The sequence below is a fragment of the Dreissena polymorpha genome, chromosome 9 (genome assembly GCF_020536995.1).
Source record: "Dreissena polymorpha isolate Duluth1 chromosome 9, UMN_Dpol_1.0, whole genome shotgun sequence".
In the NCBI taxonomy this organism is placed as follows: Eukaryota; Metazoa; Mollusca; class Bivalvia; order Myida; family Dreissenidae; genus Dreissena; species Dreissena polymorpha.
In genome coordinates, this window is record NC_068363.1 from 95,603,747 (window position 1) to 95,624,378 (window position 20,632).

General features: G+C 36.7%; 1 protein-coding gene across 4 annotated transcripts in view; it reads left to right on the forward strand.

Annotated features, from left to right (window-relative positions):
- Nucleotides 1-10,449: 10,449 nt before the first annotated feature.
- Nucleotides 10,450-20,632, forward strand: part of LOC127844106 (E3 ubiquitin-protein ligase Praja-2-like) — a 32,016-nt gene continuing 21,833 nt past the window's right edge. For 3 of the 4 annotated variants that reach the window (XR_008032564.1, XM_052374115.1, XM_052374116.1), the window contains exons 1-3: nt 10,450-10,570; nt 16,132-16,292; nt 17,968-18,093. Coding sequence is in view for 3 of the 4 variants with exons in the window: in XM_052374115.1 (XP_052230075.1) it covers nt 16,140-16,292; nt 17,968-18,093 (279 nt within the window). In the remaining variant the exon portion in view is untranslated. The remainder of the gene's footprint in view (nt 10,571-16,131; nt 16,293-17,967; nt 18,094-20,632) is intronic. The other variant, XM_052374117.1, reaches the window with a different exon arrangement.

Here is a 20,632-nt window from a genome sequence, read left to right on the forward strand (position 1 = left end):
TCAGAGAAAAATAAGAAAAAAAACGTACAAAACTCGTCTTGAGCATCTCAAATCGCAACAATTTGTGCTGAAAGAGCTCATAACACGTTTTAATAGTTGTTTACTTCTTTTCTACATAGCTTGTAACAATATTCCAGTATTTTGACCGATTGAAATAAACTAGGATAATCGTTTAAACGCTGAAACGCCGTTATAAATCAAAGCTCCGAACGCGAAAGCCACATGCTTATCAGGCGTTATAATAAAATGCATTTTTCAGCATTTCTACGTGAAAGATCGGTCTGAAAATTGGCATGCACATAGAAATAGGTTTATAACGTATCGAGAAGTGCTTATTTTTCGCGATGTTAACAGTAAACGTTGTCTTAAAAACGCAAAACCAGGTCAAGTCTCAAAGGAGCTGAATTTACAGAAAATCATCATTCCTTTAGTGGGATATGACGCGTTTTGGCGAATTTCACGGAATAAATGCGTTTGTTTCACGAATTTAAGGAGCATCGTGAGTTTTTAAGAAGAAAATACTTTTCAGAGGAAAATAAGAAAAAAACGTACAAAAACTCGTCTTGAGGCATCTCAAATCGCAACAATTTGTGCTGAAAGAGCTCATGAACACGTTTTAATATGTTTACTAGTTTACCTCTTCTTTTCTACATAGCTTGTAACAATATTCCAGTATTTGACCGATTGTAATTACTTAGGGTAATCGTTTAACGCCTGAACGCCCGTTATAAATCAAAGCTCCGAACGCGAAAGCCACATGGCTTATCAGGCGTTATAATAAAATGCATTTTCAAGCATTTCTACGTGAAAGATCGGTCTGAAAATTGGCATTGCACATAGAAAATAGGTTTATACGTATCGAGAAGTGCTTATTTTTCGCGATGTTAACAGTAAACGTTGTCTTATAGGTTACAATACACTAAATGATCGCTTCATGAAGGGCTGTACTCTCTAAAAAAAATATCATAGTTGACAGGAAGGCATGTTTACACGTTTTACCATTATTCGGGGTGTTATCTTGCGGAGATAATGGTAGGGAATGAATAGGTGTTCACTACTGAATCCCTGAAATATGATACACGTGAAGACTATAGTGAACCATTGCACTAGAAAAGGTTACATTCCACTAAGAAACGGCCGAATTAAAAAAGTTGCAAAAACAGTCGATTTTGATTTGTGTCAAGTTCTTTCTTGCATTGTACATGACATATCCTTTTAATTGCATAAATCGATTCCGCTTAGAATGGCCTTAAGAAAAGGTATGGTTATGGGGGTCTCTATGTGCAAAATGTTGCATTTATTTTCGCTCAAAGTTGTCGCTTTTACATTGAATTATATAGGGAAACTATTTAGTGTATTATGACCTAAACGCAAAACCAGGTCAAGTCTCAAAGGAGCTGTATTTACAGAAAATCATCATTCCTTTAGTGGGATATGGACGCGTTTTGGCGAATTTCACGGAATAAATGCGTTTGTTTCACGAATTTAAGGAGCATCGTGAGTTTTTAAGAAGAAAATACGTTTTCAGAGGAAAATAAGAAAAAAAACGTACAAAAACTCGTCTTGAGCATCTCAAATCGCAACAATTTGTGCTGAAAGAGCTCATGAACACGTTTTAATAGTTGTTTACTTCTTTTTCTACATAGCTTGTAACAATATTCCAGTATTTTGACCGATTGAAATAAACTAGGATAATCGTTTAACGCCTAAACGCCCGTTATAAATCAAAGCTCCGAACGCGAAAGCCACATGGCTTATCAGGCGTTATAATAAAATGCATTTTTCAAGCATTTCTACGTGAAAGATCGGTCTGAAATTGGCATGCACATAGAAAATAGGTTTTATACGTATCGAGAAGTGCTTATTTTTCGCGATGTTAACAGTAAACGTTGTCTTATAGGTTACAATACACTAAATGATCGCTTCATGAAGGGCTGTACTCTCTAAAAAAATATCATAGTTGACAGGAAGGCATGTTTTACACGTTTTACCATTATTCGGGTGTTATCTTGCGGAGATAATGGTAGGGAATGAATAGGTGTTCACTACTGAATCCCTGAAATATGATACACGTGAAGACTATAGTGAACCATTGCACTAGAAAAGGTTACATTCCACTAAGAAACGGCCGAATTAAAAAAGTTGCAAAAAACAGTCGATTTTTGATTTGTGTCAAGTTCTTTCTTGCATTGTACATGACATATCCTTTTTATTGCATAAATCGATTCCGCTTAGAATGGCCTTTAAGAAAAGGTATGGTTATGGGGGTCTCTATGTGCAAAATGTTGCATTTATTTTCCGCTCAAAGTTGTCGCTTTTACATTGAATTATATAGGGAAACTATTTAGTGTATTATGACCTAAACGCAAAACCAGGTCAAGTCTCAAAGGAGCTGTATTTACAGAAAATCATCATTCCTTTAGTGGGATATGACGCGTTTTGGCGAATTTCACGGAATAAATGCGTTTGTTTCACGAATTTAAGGAGCATCGTGAGTTTTTTAAGAAGAAAATACGTTTTTCAGAGGAAAATAAGAAAAAAAACGTACAAAAACTCGTCTTGAGCATCTCAAATCGCAACAATTTGTGCTGAAAGAGCTCATGAACACGTTTAATAGTTGTTTACTTCTTTTTCTACATAGCTTGTAACAATATTCCAGTATTTTGACCGATTGTAATTACTTAGGGTAATCGTTTAACGCCTGAACGCCCGTTATAAATCAAAGCTCCGAACGCGAAAGCCACATGGCTTATCAGGCGTTATAATAAAATGCATTTTCAAGCATTTCTACGTGAAAGATCGGTCTGAAAATTGGCATGCACATAGAAAATAGGTTTATACGTATCGAGAAGTGCTTATTTTTCGCGATGTTAACAGTAAACGTTGTCTTATAGGTTACAATACACTAAATGATCGCTTCATGAAGGGCTGTACTCTCTAAAAAAATATCATAGTTGACAGGAAGGCATGTTTTACACGTTTTACCATTATTCGGGTGTTATCTTGCGGAGATAATGGTAGGGAATGAATAGGTGTTCACTACTGAATCCCTGAAATATGATACACGTGAAGACTATAGTGAACCATTGCACTAGAAAAGGTTACATTCCACTAAGAAACGGCCGAATTAAAAAAGTTGCAAAAACAGTCGATTTTGATTTGTGTCAAGTTCTTTCTTGCATTGTACATGACATATCCTTTTAATTGCATAAATCGATTCCGCTTAGAATGGCCTTTAAGAAAAGGTATGGTTATGGGGGTCTCTATGTGCAAAATGTTGCATTTATTTTCGCTCAAAGTTGTCGCTTTTACATTGAATTATATAGGGAAACTATTTAGTGTATTATGACCTAAACGCAAAACCAGGTCAAGTCTCAAAGGAGCTGTATTTACAGAAAATCATCATTCCTTTAGTGGGATATGACGCGTATTGGCGAATTTCACGGAATAAATGCGTTTGTTTCACGAATTTAAGGAGCATCGTGTGTTTTTAAGAAGAAAATACGTTTTCAGAGGAAAATAAGAAAAAAAACGTACAAAAACTCGTCTTGAGCATCTCAAATCGCAACAATTTGTGCTGAAAGAGCTCATGAACACGTTTTAATAGTTGTTTACTTCTTTTTCTACATAGCTTGTAACAATATTCCAGTATTTTGACCGATTGTAATTACTTAGGGTAATCGTTTAACGCCTGAACGCCCGTTATAAATCAAAGCTCCGAACGCGAAAGCCACATGGCTTATCAGGCGTTATAATAAAATGCATTTTCAAGCATTTCTACGTGAAAGATCAGTCTGAAAATTGGCATGCACATAGAAAATAGGTTTATACGTATCGAGAAGTGCTTATTTTTCGCGATGTTAACAGTAAACGTTGTCTTATAGGTTACAATACACTAAATGATCGCTTCATGAAGGGCTGTACTCTCTAAAAAAATATCATAGTTGACAGGAAGGCATGTTTTACACCTTTTACCATTATTCGGGTGTTATCTTGCGGAGATAATGGTAGGGAATGAATAGGTGTTCACTACTGAATCCCTGAAATATGATACACGTGAAGACTATAGTAAACCATTTCACTAGAAAAGGTTACATTCCACTAAGAAACGGCCGAAAAAAAAAGTTGCAAAAACAGTCGATTTTGATTTGTGTCAAGTTCTTTCTTGCATTGTACATGACATATCCTTTTTATTGCATAAATCGATTCCGCTTAGAATGGCCTTTAAGAAAAGGTATGGTTATGGGGGTCTCTATGTGCAAAATGTTGCATTTATTTTCGCTCAAAGTTGTCGCTTTTACATTGAATTATATAGGGAAACTATTTAGTGTATTATGACCTAAACGCAAAACCAGGTCAAGTCTCAAAGGAGCTGTATTTACAGAAAATCATCTTTCCTTTAGTGGGATATGACGCGTTTTGGCGAATTTCACGGAATAAATGCGTTTGTTTCACGAATTTAAGGAGCATCGTGAGTTTTTAAAAAGAAAATACGTTTTCAGAGGAAAATAAGAAAAAAAACGTTCAAAAACTCGTCTTGAGCATCTCAAATCGCAACAATTTGTGCTGAAAGAGCTCATGAACACGTTTTAATAGTTGTTTACTTCTTTTTCTACATAGCTTGTAACAATATTCCAGTATTTTGACCGATTGTAATTACTTAGGATAATCGTTTAACGCCTTAACGCCCGTTATAAATCAAAGCTCCGAACGCGAAAGCCACATGGCTTATCAGGCGTTATAATAAAATGCATTTTCAAGCATTTCTACGTGAAAGATCGGTCTGAAAATTGGCATGCACATAGAAAATAGGTTTATACGTATCGAGAAGTGCTTATTTTTCGCGATGTTAACAGTAAACGTTGTCTTATAGGTTACAATACACTAAATGATCGCTTCATGAAGGGCTGTACTCTCTAAAAAAATATCATAGTTGACAGGAAGGCATGTTTTACACGTTTTACCATTATTCGGGTGTTATCTTGCGGAGATAATGGTAGGGAATGAATAGGTGTTCACTACTGAATCCCTGAAATATGATACACGTGAAGACTATAGTGAACCATTGCACTAGAAAAGGTTACATTCCACTAAGAAACGGCCGAATTAAAAAAGTTGCAAAAACAGTCGATTTTGATTTGTGTCAAGTTCTTTCTTGCATTGTACATGACATATCCTTTTAATTGCATAAATCGATTCCGCTTAGAATGGCCTTTAAGAAAAGGTATGGTTATGGGGGTCTCTATGTGCAAAATGTTGCATTTATTTTCGCTCAAATTTGTCGCTTTTACATTGAATTATATAGGGAAACTATTTAGTGTATTATGACCTAAACGCAAAACCAGGTCAAGTCTCAAAGGAGCTGTATTTACAGAAAATCATCATTCCTTTAGTGGGATATGACGCGTTTTGGCGAATTTCACGGAATAAATACGTTTGTTTCACGAATTTAAGGAGCATCGTGAGTTTTTAAGAAGAAAATACGTTTTCAGAGGAAAATAAGAAAAAAAACGTACAAAAACTCGTCTTGAGCATCTCAAATCGCAACAATTTGTGCTGAAAGAGCTCATGAACACGTTTTAATAGTTGTTTACTTCTTTTTCTACATAGCTTGTAACAATATTCCAGTATTTTGACCGATTGTAATTACTTAGGATAATCGTTTAACGCCTAAACGCCCGTTATAAATCAAAGCTCCGAACGCGAAAGCCACATGGCTTATCAGGCGTTATAATAAAATGCATTTTCAAGCATTTCTACGTGAAAGATCGGTCTGAAAATTGGCATGCACATAGAAAATAGGTTTATACGTATCGAGAAGTGCTTATTTTTCGCGATGTTAACAGTAAACGTTGTCTTATAGGTTACAATACACTAAATGATCGCTTCATGAAGGGCTGTACTCTCTAAAAAAATATCATAGTTGACAGGAAGGCATGTTTTACACGTTTTACCATTATTCGGGTGTTATCTTGCGGAGATAATGGTAGGGAATGAATAGGTGTTCACTACTGAATCCCTGAAATATGATACACGTGAAGACTATAGTGAACCATTGCACTAGAAAAGGTTACATTCCACTAAGAAACGGCCGAAAAAAAAAAGTTGCAAAAACAGTCGATTTTGATTTGTGTCAAGTTCTTTCTTGCATTGTACATGACATATCCTTTTTATTGCATAAATCGATTCCGCTTAGAATGGCCTTTAAGAAAAGGTATGGTTATGGGGGTTTCTATGTGCAAAATGTTGCATTTATTTTCGCTCAAAGTTGTCGCTTTTACATTGAATTATATAGGGAAACTATTTAGTGTATTATGACCATAATTAATCGATAAATTGACCGCCGCCATATTGTCAGTCACGTGACTGTCCGCCATTACACTGCTGCTAACTGTTGCGAGTCTGCGATTCCAAAAGCCAAAGACGTAGAGAATACCCGCTTCACCGTTGTCGGATAAATAAATTACTTAATGAATTAATGTGAGGCGATTATCACATTTTTGTTGTTTAAATGATTGTTTGAAGTTGAGATTGATTGTTACAAATAAAATGTTTAAAATGCTTTCGTGTATTTGTTTTTTTTATCTGTAATCAAGTGGTAAATATCGGCGAAAATTTGCCGGTTCAGTCGCTCATACTATGTCTTTGATTAGATTTGTTACTTTTAACGTTTCACAAACAATTCACGCATGTATTGTTGTGTTGATTTTAATAGCCGCAAAATCAAGCAGATTATATTTTAATTAATACTTATTTTAATTAATACTTATAAAAGATTCTCGCGCAATTAATTATCGCTAATTGTTTGTAATTGATCTCATTTGGTAAAAATCTACATTCCAAAATCATTACATATTATATTAAGTATGATATTTTTGATACGCCTTCCATTATTTTTCTTGTTCTAACTGATATCAGAGATAAAAAATTGTGGTTTGGATTTATATTTATTTTTTTAGATGGAATTTTGTCACGTTAAAAAACGAGCTTTTTATCATGAGTGAGTGATATTGATCTTGACGACCTTTTATGTGATTATTCGGAAGATGAAGAGAATGCGATCTATGTGATATATCTATATTTTCATCTTTGAATCATTTAACAGCTATAAAGCTAAACATGCTAAAAATTGTATTTTATAGGTCTTTGAAGTAACGCAAAACATATGGATAACGACACCAAATGTTTAGTCAATTAATCCACACAAAGAAACTCCGATAAAAAAACACCTAAATAATATTTCAAAAATATATTATTAAGCGCCAAACGAATTTATTAATACATTTATTTGCAACTTTAAAAACGCGGCATAAGCATCAAATTAAAGATTATCTGAAGACTGAAAGGCCGACAATTTGATACAGTAAAGAGCTCTATGCATAAGCGGTAATATTTTTTTTGCAGAAAAGCTTCAATAAATTACAATAGTAATACATCTAATTATAAAAAATATAATTATCAATGGCATGAGGACGCTAGTGTGATAAATAAATGAGTGTTAGAAAGTGTAAGGAGTGCTTTGAAAATAAACATACTACAAAGCCATATTAAAAGCAAAGGACATGACAGTATTTACATGTAATTTAAATTTGATGGGTTTTGTACAAAGAATGACGCTATTGAGGAATATTAACATACAACTGAAAAAACACAACTTCATATGATGCAAATTGAACTGTGTACTCATGTATATTGAAAACTCGTTACTAGTGAGTATGAGTGACACATATCTAACATTTTAACACACATATATTTATATACATATATATATTTTTTAAATATTTTTTACCTCTGTTTGGTGTCAAATGTAATTTATTGTTTTATGATATCGTTCGTGCATTGCCGTAACATCAAATCTTCATACGGAATGACGTAGTTTTAATTAACCGATACCCGCTAAATACGTTAAATGTTTTATTTTTATATTTTTTTAAATACTTTATTTTTTCATAATTTAAACGGGCTAGTATCTTTACGGTGTACAATTTCTGATATTCTATATTGGACATAACTTTTAATCTGTAAAATATGTAACATATCTTATTTACGCAACTGTTAAGTATGTCGGACGTAAATTATCTTACCAAATGACTGCTTAATACTACCAGGAAGATGAGACATGGTGGCATCATCAATTGTGTTTAATGACCAGACTGTCATCTGCCACCCAGTGTGGTTTATGACACCATGTGGTTAGTTAAGTCTGGACAATATCTGATCAAAACGAGATAATCGGATTATGCAGAAAAAAGGGGCAATTAAACACTGGAATGCAAAGGCATACACGATTTAAAGATTGATGCAAATAATCAAATGAAAAATATTGCATTTAATTTAATTAAATGCTTTTTTTAATGTGTCAATGTGTTAGTTTTCCAAGACAACCAAGACCATGTAATGACGGCCTTAGAATTTAGAAAGAAATTCATCCGTTGAATAATCGGTGCTCTCTTATATATGTTACCGATTGTTAAGCAGCAGTGTAATGGCGGACGCGGAGAGAATTCAGGGGAGATAATTATGTAATGACTAAATTATGGAACGGTCTATATGTGGTAGGGATAGGCCTATGATAGACAACCATAAAAATACATGGATAATAGATGTGTTGTTTGCATTTATTTGTTAATATAAAAACACGTGTATTTTTTATAAGATATTTAAGTGATGTAAGAAATTTTAATTAACGTTGTCACCACGTTGCATCCATTAATTTTAATAAAAATGTCCAATTGTAGTAAAACGGATTTTAAAATGTCTACATAAAATAAAGCTTTATTATATTTATTAACTTGACTGAATAAAATTGTCAGCCGCCGAACTGTTCCGTTCGTGCCGGAACCCGGGATTGAACCGGGGGCCTTTAGATGACTGTTGCGTAAACAACTTCAGTCTAACGCTCTCCAAGTTCCAAGTTCCAAGTTTATTTATTTCAAGCTCATTTCATGCATAACATGACAGTGTGAGCAAAAGTTACACAAACATAAATTAAAAAGTACATAGTTGAAGGGGCCATTACATAGCAAACTAAACATACAAAAAAAAACATTTAAAGGGAGAGAATGTTTAGAAGTTAAGCATCAATCACATGGGGGTAACAATATACACTATTTGATTGTATAGAAAAACAACACCAGAAAAATATAAGTTCTAAATTAAAACTGTTTCAAAATTTCCTTAATGAACATACATAGTTTTCTGTAATTACTGTTAGTATGATAATCGATGGACATTAACAATTTAAATTTAATAGTATTAGGTCTTGTGTAATATTTTTTATCAATAAAACGTTTTCTTAGATCTTTAAGGGCATTACATTCAAGTAAATAATTGAATTCATCACCAATGTGATTATTGGAGTTACATAAATTACACAGTCTTTGGTTCGATTCTATTCCGTACCAACTTCCAGTTTCGACAGGTAACCTGTTATTTCTTGTCCGAATTTGTATAATGTATTTTAAAAATTTATCTGGAGTTTTAACAAGGTATGATTCGAACCCAAATGTGTCTTTAATTAGCCTATAATTACTGCATTTACTAGAATTATGTATATCTGAGTACCATTCATTAATAAACAGATCTGGAAGTTTTTGTTTCACGCTTTGAATGAGCCAGGTGCAATTCGGAAAATCATGAGACTGCCAAAAAACGCAGGCAATATAGAAATAGAAGGAATACGCAGACAATATGCAATATAGTTTATGGGAATATTTAACTAATTAAATACTTGTAATGTTTATTGCATTAAGTTGAATTTAGGAACCTAGAACATTCTAAAACGGAATATCAAAAAATTTGAAATTGAATATTGATACCGGGAGGTTTATTTCACAAAAATGTAAACGATATATAAATAAAAAAGAATATAAAGTTGTAATGAAAAATATTTTATGAATGTATACACACATTTAAGTGCGTGAAACTTATTCAAATAATATGAAATTCTACTTTAAATTAAGTGCGATAGTTATCCATATCTGTTTTAAATAATGAAATATAAAAGCATTATACGTGTTATACTCATTAAAGAATACACAGCTTTTAGCGCAGCCAAAATATATAAAGAAGGAAAACAAATTAGGTCAATGTTTCGCGATGATGGGCATTATTTATTTTAAATAATAAAGTATAAAGCATTATAGCCGTTGAACTCATAAAATTGTATGTCGAATTTATTTATATGAATTTTGGAACCTAGATGTTCTGTATCAAGATGAAGACATAATAATGTGTTTATATGAGCACACGTGAGTAATTAAAATTGCCTTCGAATTTTATATTGTCTGCGTATTCTTTCTATGTCTATATTGCCTGCGTTTTCCAACGATATCTATATTGACTGCAACGATGTTTATATTGGCTGCGTTTTATGCCCGATAACGCAGCCTGCAATTTGCAGTCTGAGCTAAATGCCGCGTTTTATACAGAGCCAATCTTGCCGTCGCATTTTACACATTTTAACCGGAAGTATATCACAGAAAGTTGACATTTCAGGTTCAACACGTAAATAAATGAAATTTTCATAGGAGTAGGCAATGATTCTTCACTCCTGTTGTACTAGATGAAGGTATTTTAATTAATATATCAAATATATTGTTCAGTAAGGATGTTGTTTTAAATCTCTCTTGGAATGCAAATAATGTAATTCGGACTACAATTAGCGTCCACAAACAGTTTACATGGTAACTCTAGTCTCATTTATAAGACGCGCAAAGAATTTAGAGATACTTTTTATATGGGCTAAATTCTTTGGAACGTCTCATCGTTGAAGGACCTTTTTTGTGGTGGAAACCAGAAAGTTTAAATTTTCATCAATTTGCGTAAAATTGCAAAATAACATAACCAACTCATTCAGTTTTAATTCAGAAGTTCATTTTTACATCAAATATCATCGATTCGAAGTTAGAAAGGCATAAATTCTTCAGTTAAACTTCTGCTTAAATCGCAAAACAATCACTGACCTGTAGCCATGTCATGAAACTGATTTAAATATGAACCAATCAGAAGAAGGCATTACGGTGTAACGTGTACGCGTAATTTTATTTAACATGAGCTTTTAACACCGACTTTTACCTAATTAGATCTAGTATGCTAATCCTTGTCAATTTAATAAGCATATGTTCAAAACAGATATGGTGCAGTTTCTATTCACTGTACTAAGTTTCAGGAAGTGTTTATGCATGTCTTTTTCGCACCTCTGTCTGTGATGTTTTATGTACTTACATTCTACGTTACAAAGGACGGTATACTGTACGATCTGTATCAATATTATTTATGTACAGTATAAAAATAAAAGATGTACTTTATTTTAGAACTTTTTAATTGTCAATTTAGAAAAAAACCAATGCTAAATTAATCCAGAAAAGTATAACATCGATTTACTATGTAACGCGCTGCACCACAACAGACGAACGCAAACTGTATTTTACGCTGTTTATTCTTCCACTTTAAACCAGATGCTTTACATCGAGGTCGTGTTATCGATTTATATCTACACAGCGAGCGAATCGAGAGATATTGAAAAATTGAATAGTGGTTGGATTTAAATTGCTCAGCGTGCAAAATTCAAAGTGTCATTACATAATTTTTACGGAACATTATCGAGAAATGAATTATCTACACAGGTATGTAAATATTATTGCAATCAGTTGTTATTAAGTGTCTTATATCGGGGCTTGAATGTTGCGCACAAAATCCTTGCGCAACAATATAGACAAAGAACAAAAAATTCCCACCACATAATTGGTCTTTCACCCTTTGTACGCTCCAAATATTACCCATATAAAAAGTAGCTTAATATTTAAGAGCGTCAAAAATTTGGACTAATGGTAACTCCAGCCAACAGCATACCACCAACCATGCAACTGATCGAAACAAGACAAACCTGCGTTTACTGACCGTTAACTGTTGCGGACTACGTACCAACAGATCAGAATTCATGGCAGCACTAGACTATATCAAGCCAGACCTAATATGTGGCACAGAGTCCTGGCTGTGCGGAGTAAAACCAGGTGCTGATCCGGATAAAAATGCTATCCTGTCGAGCGAAGTGTTCCCACCAAACCTGACTGTACACCGGAACGACAGAACATCAACCGTGGGAGGAGGAGTATTCACTGCTGCGAGTGCCAACATCATGATGGACGCCCAACCACATCTCACCACTGATTGTGAAATAGTCTGGTCCAAAGTACAAACCTGGAAGGGAAAGGACCTATACCTATGTTCCTACTACATGCCTCATCGCAACATCAACATCATCCATAAACTAGACGAATCTATCCGCCAACTAACATCAACTGCTAAAGAAAAGCTAAAATCATCTGAGCCTGCGACTTTAACTGCCCAGATATTGACTGGCCCAACCTGATTGTGAAAAAAGGAGCCTCTGATAGAGATATCCAACAAGCCTTGGTAGACCTATCCATAGAACATCGACTCACCCAAGTCCACGACCAACCTACTAGGAACAACAACATTCTCGACCTCGTATTCACTAATAACCCATCTCTAGTTAAAACATCATCATCAGTCCCTGGTATAAGCGACCACGCCATGGTGGATACTGACATAGATATCATCCCCCAGAAGATTAAACAAAAGCCTAGAAAGATTTTTATTTTCTCTAAAGCAAACTGGGATATCATCAACGAGGACATGCAGCATCTCTCAGCCACAGTCGTTACTGAAGCAGTAAAACAAGACTCAACCATTCAGTCACTATGGGGCACTCTAAAAGCAGGCATTGAAAAGTCAATCAATAAACACATACCATCTAAAATGAGTAAGAAACATAAGTCTCTACCATGGCTTAACAAAAACCTGAAAAGGATGATCAGACGTAAATCAAGACTCTACAAACACGCTAAAAAAAGTAAACAATGGAACACCTTCAAGTCCTTCCAAAAAGAATGTAAAAAGGCATTTAAGAAAGCCGAAATCAACCACATCCACAACACAATACAAAAAGGCCTCGATGAAAAGAACACCAAACCCTTCTGGAGTTACGTAAAAACCCGCAGACAAGATGGCTCCGGCGTTGCTCCCCTGAAAAAGATGGGTGGACTTGTGAGCGACAGTAAGGAGAAAGCCCAGCTGCTAATTGACCAGTTTAAATCTGCGTTCAACAAGGATACTGGGGATACACATCTTCCTGACACCACAAAGAGATGTCGCACACAAATACCCCCACTCAGTATCACCACAATAGGCGTTGAGAAGCTCCTCCGTAACATCAACCCTGCCAAAGCCCAAGGACCAGACATGATACCGAACTTAGTATTGAAGACCTGCGCCAGCCAGTTAGCACCTGCTTTATCGACAATATTCCAAATATCCATAGACTCTGGCAAACTCCCTCGAGATTGGAAAGACGCTTTCGTTTCACCTGTTTTCAAGAAAGGCGACGTCCACTTAGCTGAAAATTATAGACCCGTCTCCCTAACCTGTGTAACATGCAAGCTTCTAGAACATATCATTTGCAAACATATCCTAAACCATCTGGAAAATAACAACATCTTCACTAAACTTAACCATGGCTTCCGAACCGGATTCTCCTGTGAAACACAACTACTGACCACTGTCCATGACCTCCTCTCCAACTATGACTCGGGCACGCAGATAGATATGGCTATCCTGGATTTCAGCAAGGCCTTCGATACGGTCCCACATAAAAAGCTCCTGCATAAACTGAAGCAGTATGGCGTCACTGGAAGCATAAACCACTTGCTCGAGGACTTCCTTACAGACAGGAGCATGAATGTTGTTGTGGAGGGAGAGAAATCAAACCCGGTAACAGTCGACTCCGGCGTTCCACAGGGCACAGTCCTTGGCCCTCTGCTTTTCCTCTGCCACATAAATGACCTACCCGATTCAGTTAAGTCCTCGGTCCGCCTATTTGCAGATGACTGTTTACTCTACCGTCCAATCAGAAGTCGCCATGACCATGAAATCTTACAACAAGACCTGAACAAACTTGAAACCTGGGCCAACACATGGGGCATGCGATTCAACGCCAAAAAATGTTACATCCTGACCATTAACCAGAAAACCTCAAAATTTTACCAACTCGAAAACCACATCCTTCAACAAGTCCCAGAAAACCCATACCTCGGAGTGACAATATCAGAAGACATAACTTGGAGCTCACACATAAATAAGATCACCAAAAAAGCAAACTCTACACTTGGCTTCCTAAGACGCAACCTGAAACACTGCCCCGAATCCTGCCGCAAAACAGCATACTTTGCCTTAATTAGAACTACTCTAGAATATAGCTCCATTGTCTGGGATCCACTTCTCCAAAAAGACATTTATAAAATTGAAAAGATCCAAAAACAATCGGCGAGGTTCATAACTGGCGACTACTACACCAAAACACCAGGCTGTGTGACAGACATGCTGAAGAGTATGAAGATCCCACCTCTCCAGGAAAGAAGGAAGGCAAACAGACTGATCTTCTTCTTCAAGGTGGTTGAGGGGCTGGTGCCAGCAATGCCTAGCCAAGATTTCCTAACCCCAGTCCGGCAATCCAAGCGTAGAATTACCCCTAAACATTTCAAAGACTTCAAAGCAAACAATATCATTGAACAATATTCAGTTAAAAACTCTTAAGTGTTTCACACCAATCCAGTGCAAAACTCAACTTTATAGAAACTCATTTTTCCCTAAGACACTAATTGAATGGAACAATCTTGATGAAAGTGTTGTTCGCGCAGACACAGTTGACACGTTCAGGTCAACTGTCCTACAGTGGGACTAACCACCCTCTCCCCCGTTGCGCCTACACTGAAAGGTCCTGCAACGTACCTATCCAGATCCAGATCCAGAATTAGCGATAATGGCAACATCTAGCTTCATTAGCAACTGCTGTTTGCCTTTACAGGGTTTTTTATCTGATTTTGGGGAAAGGGCCTGGCCTTTTTTGAGGGAAAAAATCGCGCGAAACGCCGGATTTTGGGGAAAATAGGGAAAGTCTTAAATAATCAATTTAACATATGTTACTGTTTTTTAAAACAAATTCAAAGCAACAGATAGTTTAAAGGGGCCTTTTCACAGATTTCGGCATGTTTTGAAGTTTGTCATTAAATGCTTTTTATTGAGAAATAACATTGGATCTAAAAAGCTCCAGTAAAACAACAAACAAGTAAAATTAAAGAAAGAAAAACAAAGTAACCCTCAACTGGGCTCAAACCACTGACCCTTTGAGTAAATGGAGTAAAAGTCTATCGCTTAGACCACTCGACCATCGGTCCTCACACAATGATCGATGTAATTTATACTTTACATAAGCAATCCTCATAGTATCACAAAATATAACGACAACAACAAAACTCTCCAAATTATTCAATCGCTTCGCGTTGCAACGCTTAATAATTATTAGGTTTTAAATCGTCAAAAGATGCATATAAAAATGGATATTTTTTAGCATTGTAAATGTTCATTATTACTGTTTCCTCAAAAATATCAGAACTACAACCAAAATTTGCGAATCTGAATTTTTTTTCTTTAATTTTGTTAATTTACCAAAACGTGAAAAGGCTACTTTAATTATGCAATATTGTTCTATTTTCTACACTGGATCAGGTTAACTTTATATATATATATATATATATATATATATATATATATATATATATATATATATATATATATATATATATATATATATACATGTTAACGGTTTTTGTTTTTTTAGATATCATTGTTTTGGGGAAAATCTCTGTAAGAGGGAAAAATTTGTCTAGGGGAAAAAGGCCGAAATTTGGCGGGTCTCAACGAAGAAAACGCCTGCTTTACTGCATCTTTTGACAATTGAAAACCTGAAAATTGTAAAGCGTTGCAATGCGTAACGATTGAATAATTTGGAAAGTTCTGTTGTTGACGTTATATTTTGTGATTCTACAAGGATTGCTCACCGATGGTCGAGTGGTCTAAGTGATAGACTTTCACTCCAGGGGTCAGTGGTTCAAGCCCAGTTGAGGGTTACTTTCTTTCTTTAAGTTTATTCTTGTTTTTTTACTAGAGTTTTTTAGATCCAATGTTTATATTTATCAATATATTTATCAATGATGAAATTCAATACATGCCAACATATGTGAAAAGGCCGCTTTAATTCTTCTTCCATAGTTGTCAACATGTCAAAACAACCAACAGCAGTAAAGCCAAAGCAGCCATCCAAAACAACTGCAGGTAAATCCACTTCCACTACAGCGAGACCAAAGGTTGCTGGTGTGAATAAGGCGAAGACACAGGACAAAAATAAACAGGAGAAAAAATCTCCACGACCAGTAAGAATATAAAACTCTTAGAATAAATTAATAATAAAACCATAACCATTAACAGGGGTTCACTTATTCTTATTCAATGTTTTATTAGAGTCTCATTCGCAATACATATACAAGTAAAATACATATAAAAGCACAGTTACATGTATGCGACCAATCATAATTTGATTTATAAGAGACTATATAATTACATACATATATACATTAACAATTATTGACTAACAAATGAATTCCACATTGTTAAAACTTTCTTCTATTATGTGGTTTTATTTACACTTGTCAATATTGTTCATACATTGAAATACCATTTGTTATTTTTTTTATTTTTTTTTAAACCTAGACTAGTCTATAAACTATTTTACAAATGTACAGCATAAAACTTAAATATATACAATTCATTTTGAATATAAAATATTCCTTCTTTCTTTGGGAATTCTAAACCAGGATTTGGCTGATATATAAAGCACCCTCTCATCTGTAAATATGTATTTAAGTTTCTCAGTATCTGACATGTTGTGACAATTTGGAGTTTCAATTAAAATGTCCATTAGACTTTTCCTGATATTCACATATAAAGGACAATGAAAAAGTACATGTATCTCATCCTTCACTATGTTTTTACAATGGAAACATGTTCGATTACCCAATTCAATATTTCCATATCGACCAGTTTCTAATCTAAGCGGTGCCACACTGCATCGAAACTTAGCTAATGCACTTCTATACAAAAATGGTATGTTGTCTTTAACATAAGCTTCTGTTCCGAATTCTGTTTTAAATAATCTATACAGTCTCAATTTAATATGACCAACACCTCTAGTTCCAGTATTACTATTGACTGCACTTCTCCATTTGACAATTTCTTTTTCAAAAATCCTAGATTCTAAATCATTTACAATATATTTAATATTGTTAATAGGTATATCAACTAAATCAGACATGTTTACATCTATCAGACATGACTTTATTCTAAAATAGCTATTTTAAACATTTCTTGATTTTGACCACAGGTACATTTTCTTATTTATTCTGGAATCATTCATATTTACATGTACATGTAACTTGTACAATCTTTTTAATAGTGTAAACCAAGCCATGTGAAAAATGTTGAACCTTGGATATTTTTGGATAAAATGTTTTGAGGTCTGGTATCATTTCCGAAACTGGCAGTCATGGTTTCCATTAAAAAATAGATATGTTTAACTTTGGTTGAAAATGAAACTGAAACTTCCAACTTAACGATAAAATAGAATAGTTGATTACCAATCAATTGAGACAAATTGCTATCAAATTGTTACGGTGATGTAACAAACTCTAAGTACTATTCTTAGAACCAGTCAAATCTTTGAGTTATGTGATGTAAGCAAAACGCAACAGTTTTTAATAGGTTGAAATGAAGTTTACTGTTTTCAATCCTTGCTGGTGATTAAGATGATATAGAATTTTTACAACAATGATTATTATGCATTTCATTTCATAATATAAATGTATTATGTAATACTTCAGGAGACTGTGGTGTCGACCCAAAAGCTAATGCACTGTTGGTTTGAAGACCAAAGTTTGGTTTGCAACAAAGTGCCATACTACAGTGTCCTGTGTTTAAACAACAGTGAACATCTTCAGTGCCTTCAGCATTTTGATTATGTTTGTTAAGTCACTGAGTTGTCTGTTTGTGCAGGACAATGATGTGAGTGCTGATGAGGTGCTGGCACGAAGGATACAGCAGGAGCTGCAGGCTGAACAGGAGGAGCAGGATGCAGAGCTGGCCCGGCAACTGCACCAGCAGGAACACAGCAAGGCACAGGTACAGTGTTGTATAGACCAGCAAGAACACAGCAAGGCACAGGTACAGTGTTGTATAGATTAGACCAGCAGGAACACAGCAAGGCACAGGTACAGTCATGTATAGACCAGCAGGAACACAGCAAGGCACAGGTACAGTGTCCTATAGACCAGCAGGAACACAGCAAGGCACAGGTACAGTCATGTATAGACCTGCAGGAACACAGCAAGGCACAGATACAGTGTTGTATAGACCAGTAGGAACACAGCAAGGCACAGGTACAGTCATATATAGACCTGCAGAAACACAGCAAGGTGCAGGTACAGTGTTGTATAGACCAGCAGGAACACAGCAAGGCACAGGTACAGTGTTGTATAGACCAGCAGGAACACAGCAAGGCACAAGTACAGTGTTGTAGAGACCAGCAGGAACACAGCCAGGCATAGGCACAGTGTTGTAGAGACCAGCAGGAACACAGCAAGGCGCAGGTACAGTGTTGTATAGACCAGTAGGAACACAGCAAGGCACAGGTACAGTGTTGTAGAGACCAGCAGGAACACAGCAAGGCACAGGTACAGTGTTGTATAGACCAGCAGGAACACAGCAAGGCACAGGTACAGTGTTGTATAGGCCAGCAGGAACACAGCAAGGCGCAGGTACAGTGTTGTATAGACCAGCAGGAACACAGCAAGGCACAGGTACAGTGTTGTAGAGACCAGTAGGAACACAGCAAGGCGCAGGTACAGTGTTGTATAGACCAGTAGGAACACAGCAAGGCACAGGTACAGTGTTGTATAGGCCAGTAGGAACACAGCAAGGCACAGGTACAGTGTTGTATAGACCAGTAGGAACACAGAAAGGCACAGGTACAGTGTTGTATAGACCAGCAGGAACACAGCAAGGCGCAGGTACAGTGTTGTATAGACCAGTAGGAACCCAGCAAGGCATGGGTACAGTGTTGTATAGACCAGCAGGAACACAGCAAGGCGCGGGTACAGTGTTGTATAGACCAGTAGGAACACAGCAAGGCACAGGTACAGTGTTGTATAGACCAGCAGGAACACAGCAAGGCACAGGTACAGTGTAGTATAGACCAGTAGGAACACAGCAAGGCACAGGTACAGTGTCGTATAGACCAGCAGGAACACAGCAAGGCGCAGGAACAGTGTCGTAGAGACCAGCAGGAACACAGCAAGGCACAGGTACAGTGTTGTAGAGACCAGTAGGAACACAGCAAGGCACAGGTACAGTGTTGTATAGACCAGCAGGAACACAGCAAGGCACAGGTACAGTGTTGTATAGACCAGTAGAAACACAGCAAGGCACAGGTACAGTGTTGTAGAGACCAGCAGGAACACAGCAAGGCACATGTACAGTGTTGAATAGACCAGCAGGAACACAGCAAGGCACAGGTACAGTGTTGTATAGGCCAGCAGGAACACAGCAAGGCACAGGTACAGTGTTGTATAGACCAGCAGGAACACAGCAAGGCACAGGTACAGTGTTGTAGAGACCAGCAGGAACACAGCAAGGCGCAGGTACAGTGTTGTAAAGACCAGTAGGAACACAGCAAGGCACAGGTACAGTGTTGTATAGGCCAGTAGGAACACATCAAGGCACAGGAACAGTGTTGTATAGACCAGTAGGAACACAGCAAGGCACAGGTACAGTGTTGTATAGACCAGTAGAAACACAGCAAGGCGCAGGTACAGTGTTGTATAGACCAGTAGGAACCCAGCAAGGCACAGGTACAGTGTTGTAAAGACCAGTAGGAACACAGCAAGGCGCAGGTACAGTGTTGTATAGACCAGTAGGAACACAGCAAGGCACAGGTACAGTGTTGTATAGACCAGCAGGAACACAGCAAGGCACAGGTACAGTGTTGTATAGACCAGTAGGAACACAGCAAGGCACAGGTACACTGTTGTATAGACCAGTAGGAACACAGCAAGGCACAGGTACAGTGTCGTATAGACCAGCAGGAACACAGCAAGGCGCAGGAACAGTGTCGTAGAGACCAGCAGGAACACAGCAAGGCACAGGTACAGTGTTGTAGAGACCAGTAGGAACACAGCAAGGCACAGGTACGGTGTTGTATAGACCAGCAGGAACACAGCAAGGCACAGGTACAGTGTTGTATAGACCAGTAGGAACACAGCAAGGCACAGGTACAGTGTTGTAGAGACCAGCAGGAACACAGCAAGGCACATGTACGGTGTTGAATAGACCAGTAGGAACACAGCAAGGCACAGGTATAGTGTTGTAGAGACCAGCAGGAACACAGCAAGACACAGGTACAGTGTCGTATAGACCAGCAGGAACACAGCAAGGCACAGGTACAGTGTTGTATAGACCAGTAGGAACACAGCAAGGCACAGGAACAGTGTTGAATAGACCAGCAGGAACACAGCAAGGCACAGGTACAGTGTTGTAGAGACCAGTAGGAACACAGCAAGGCACAGGCACAGTGTTGTATAGACCAGTAGGAACACAGCAAGGCACAGGTACAGTGTTGTAGAGACCAGCAGGAACACAGCAAGGCACAGGTACAGTGTTGTAG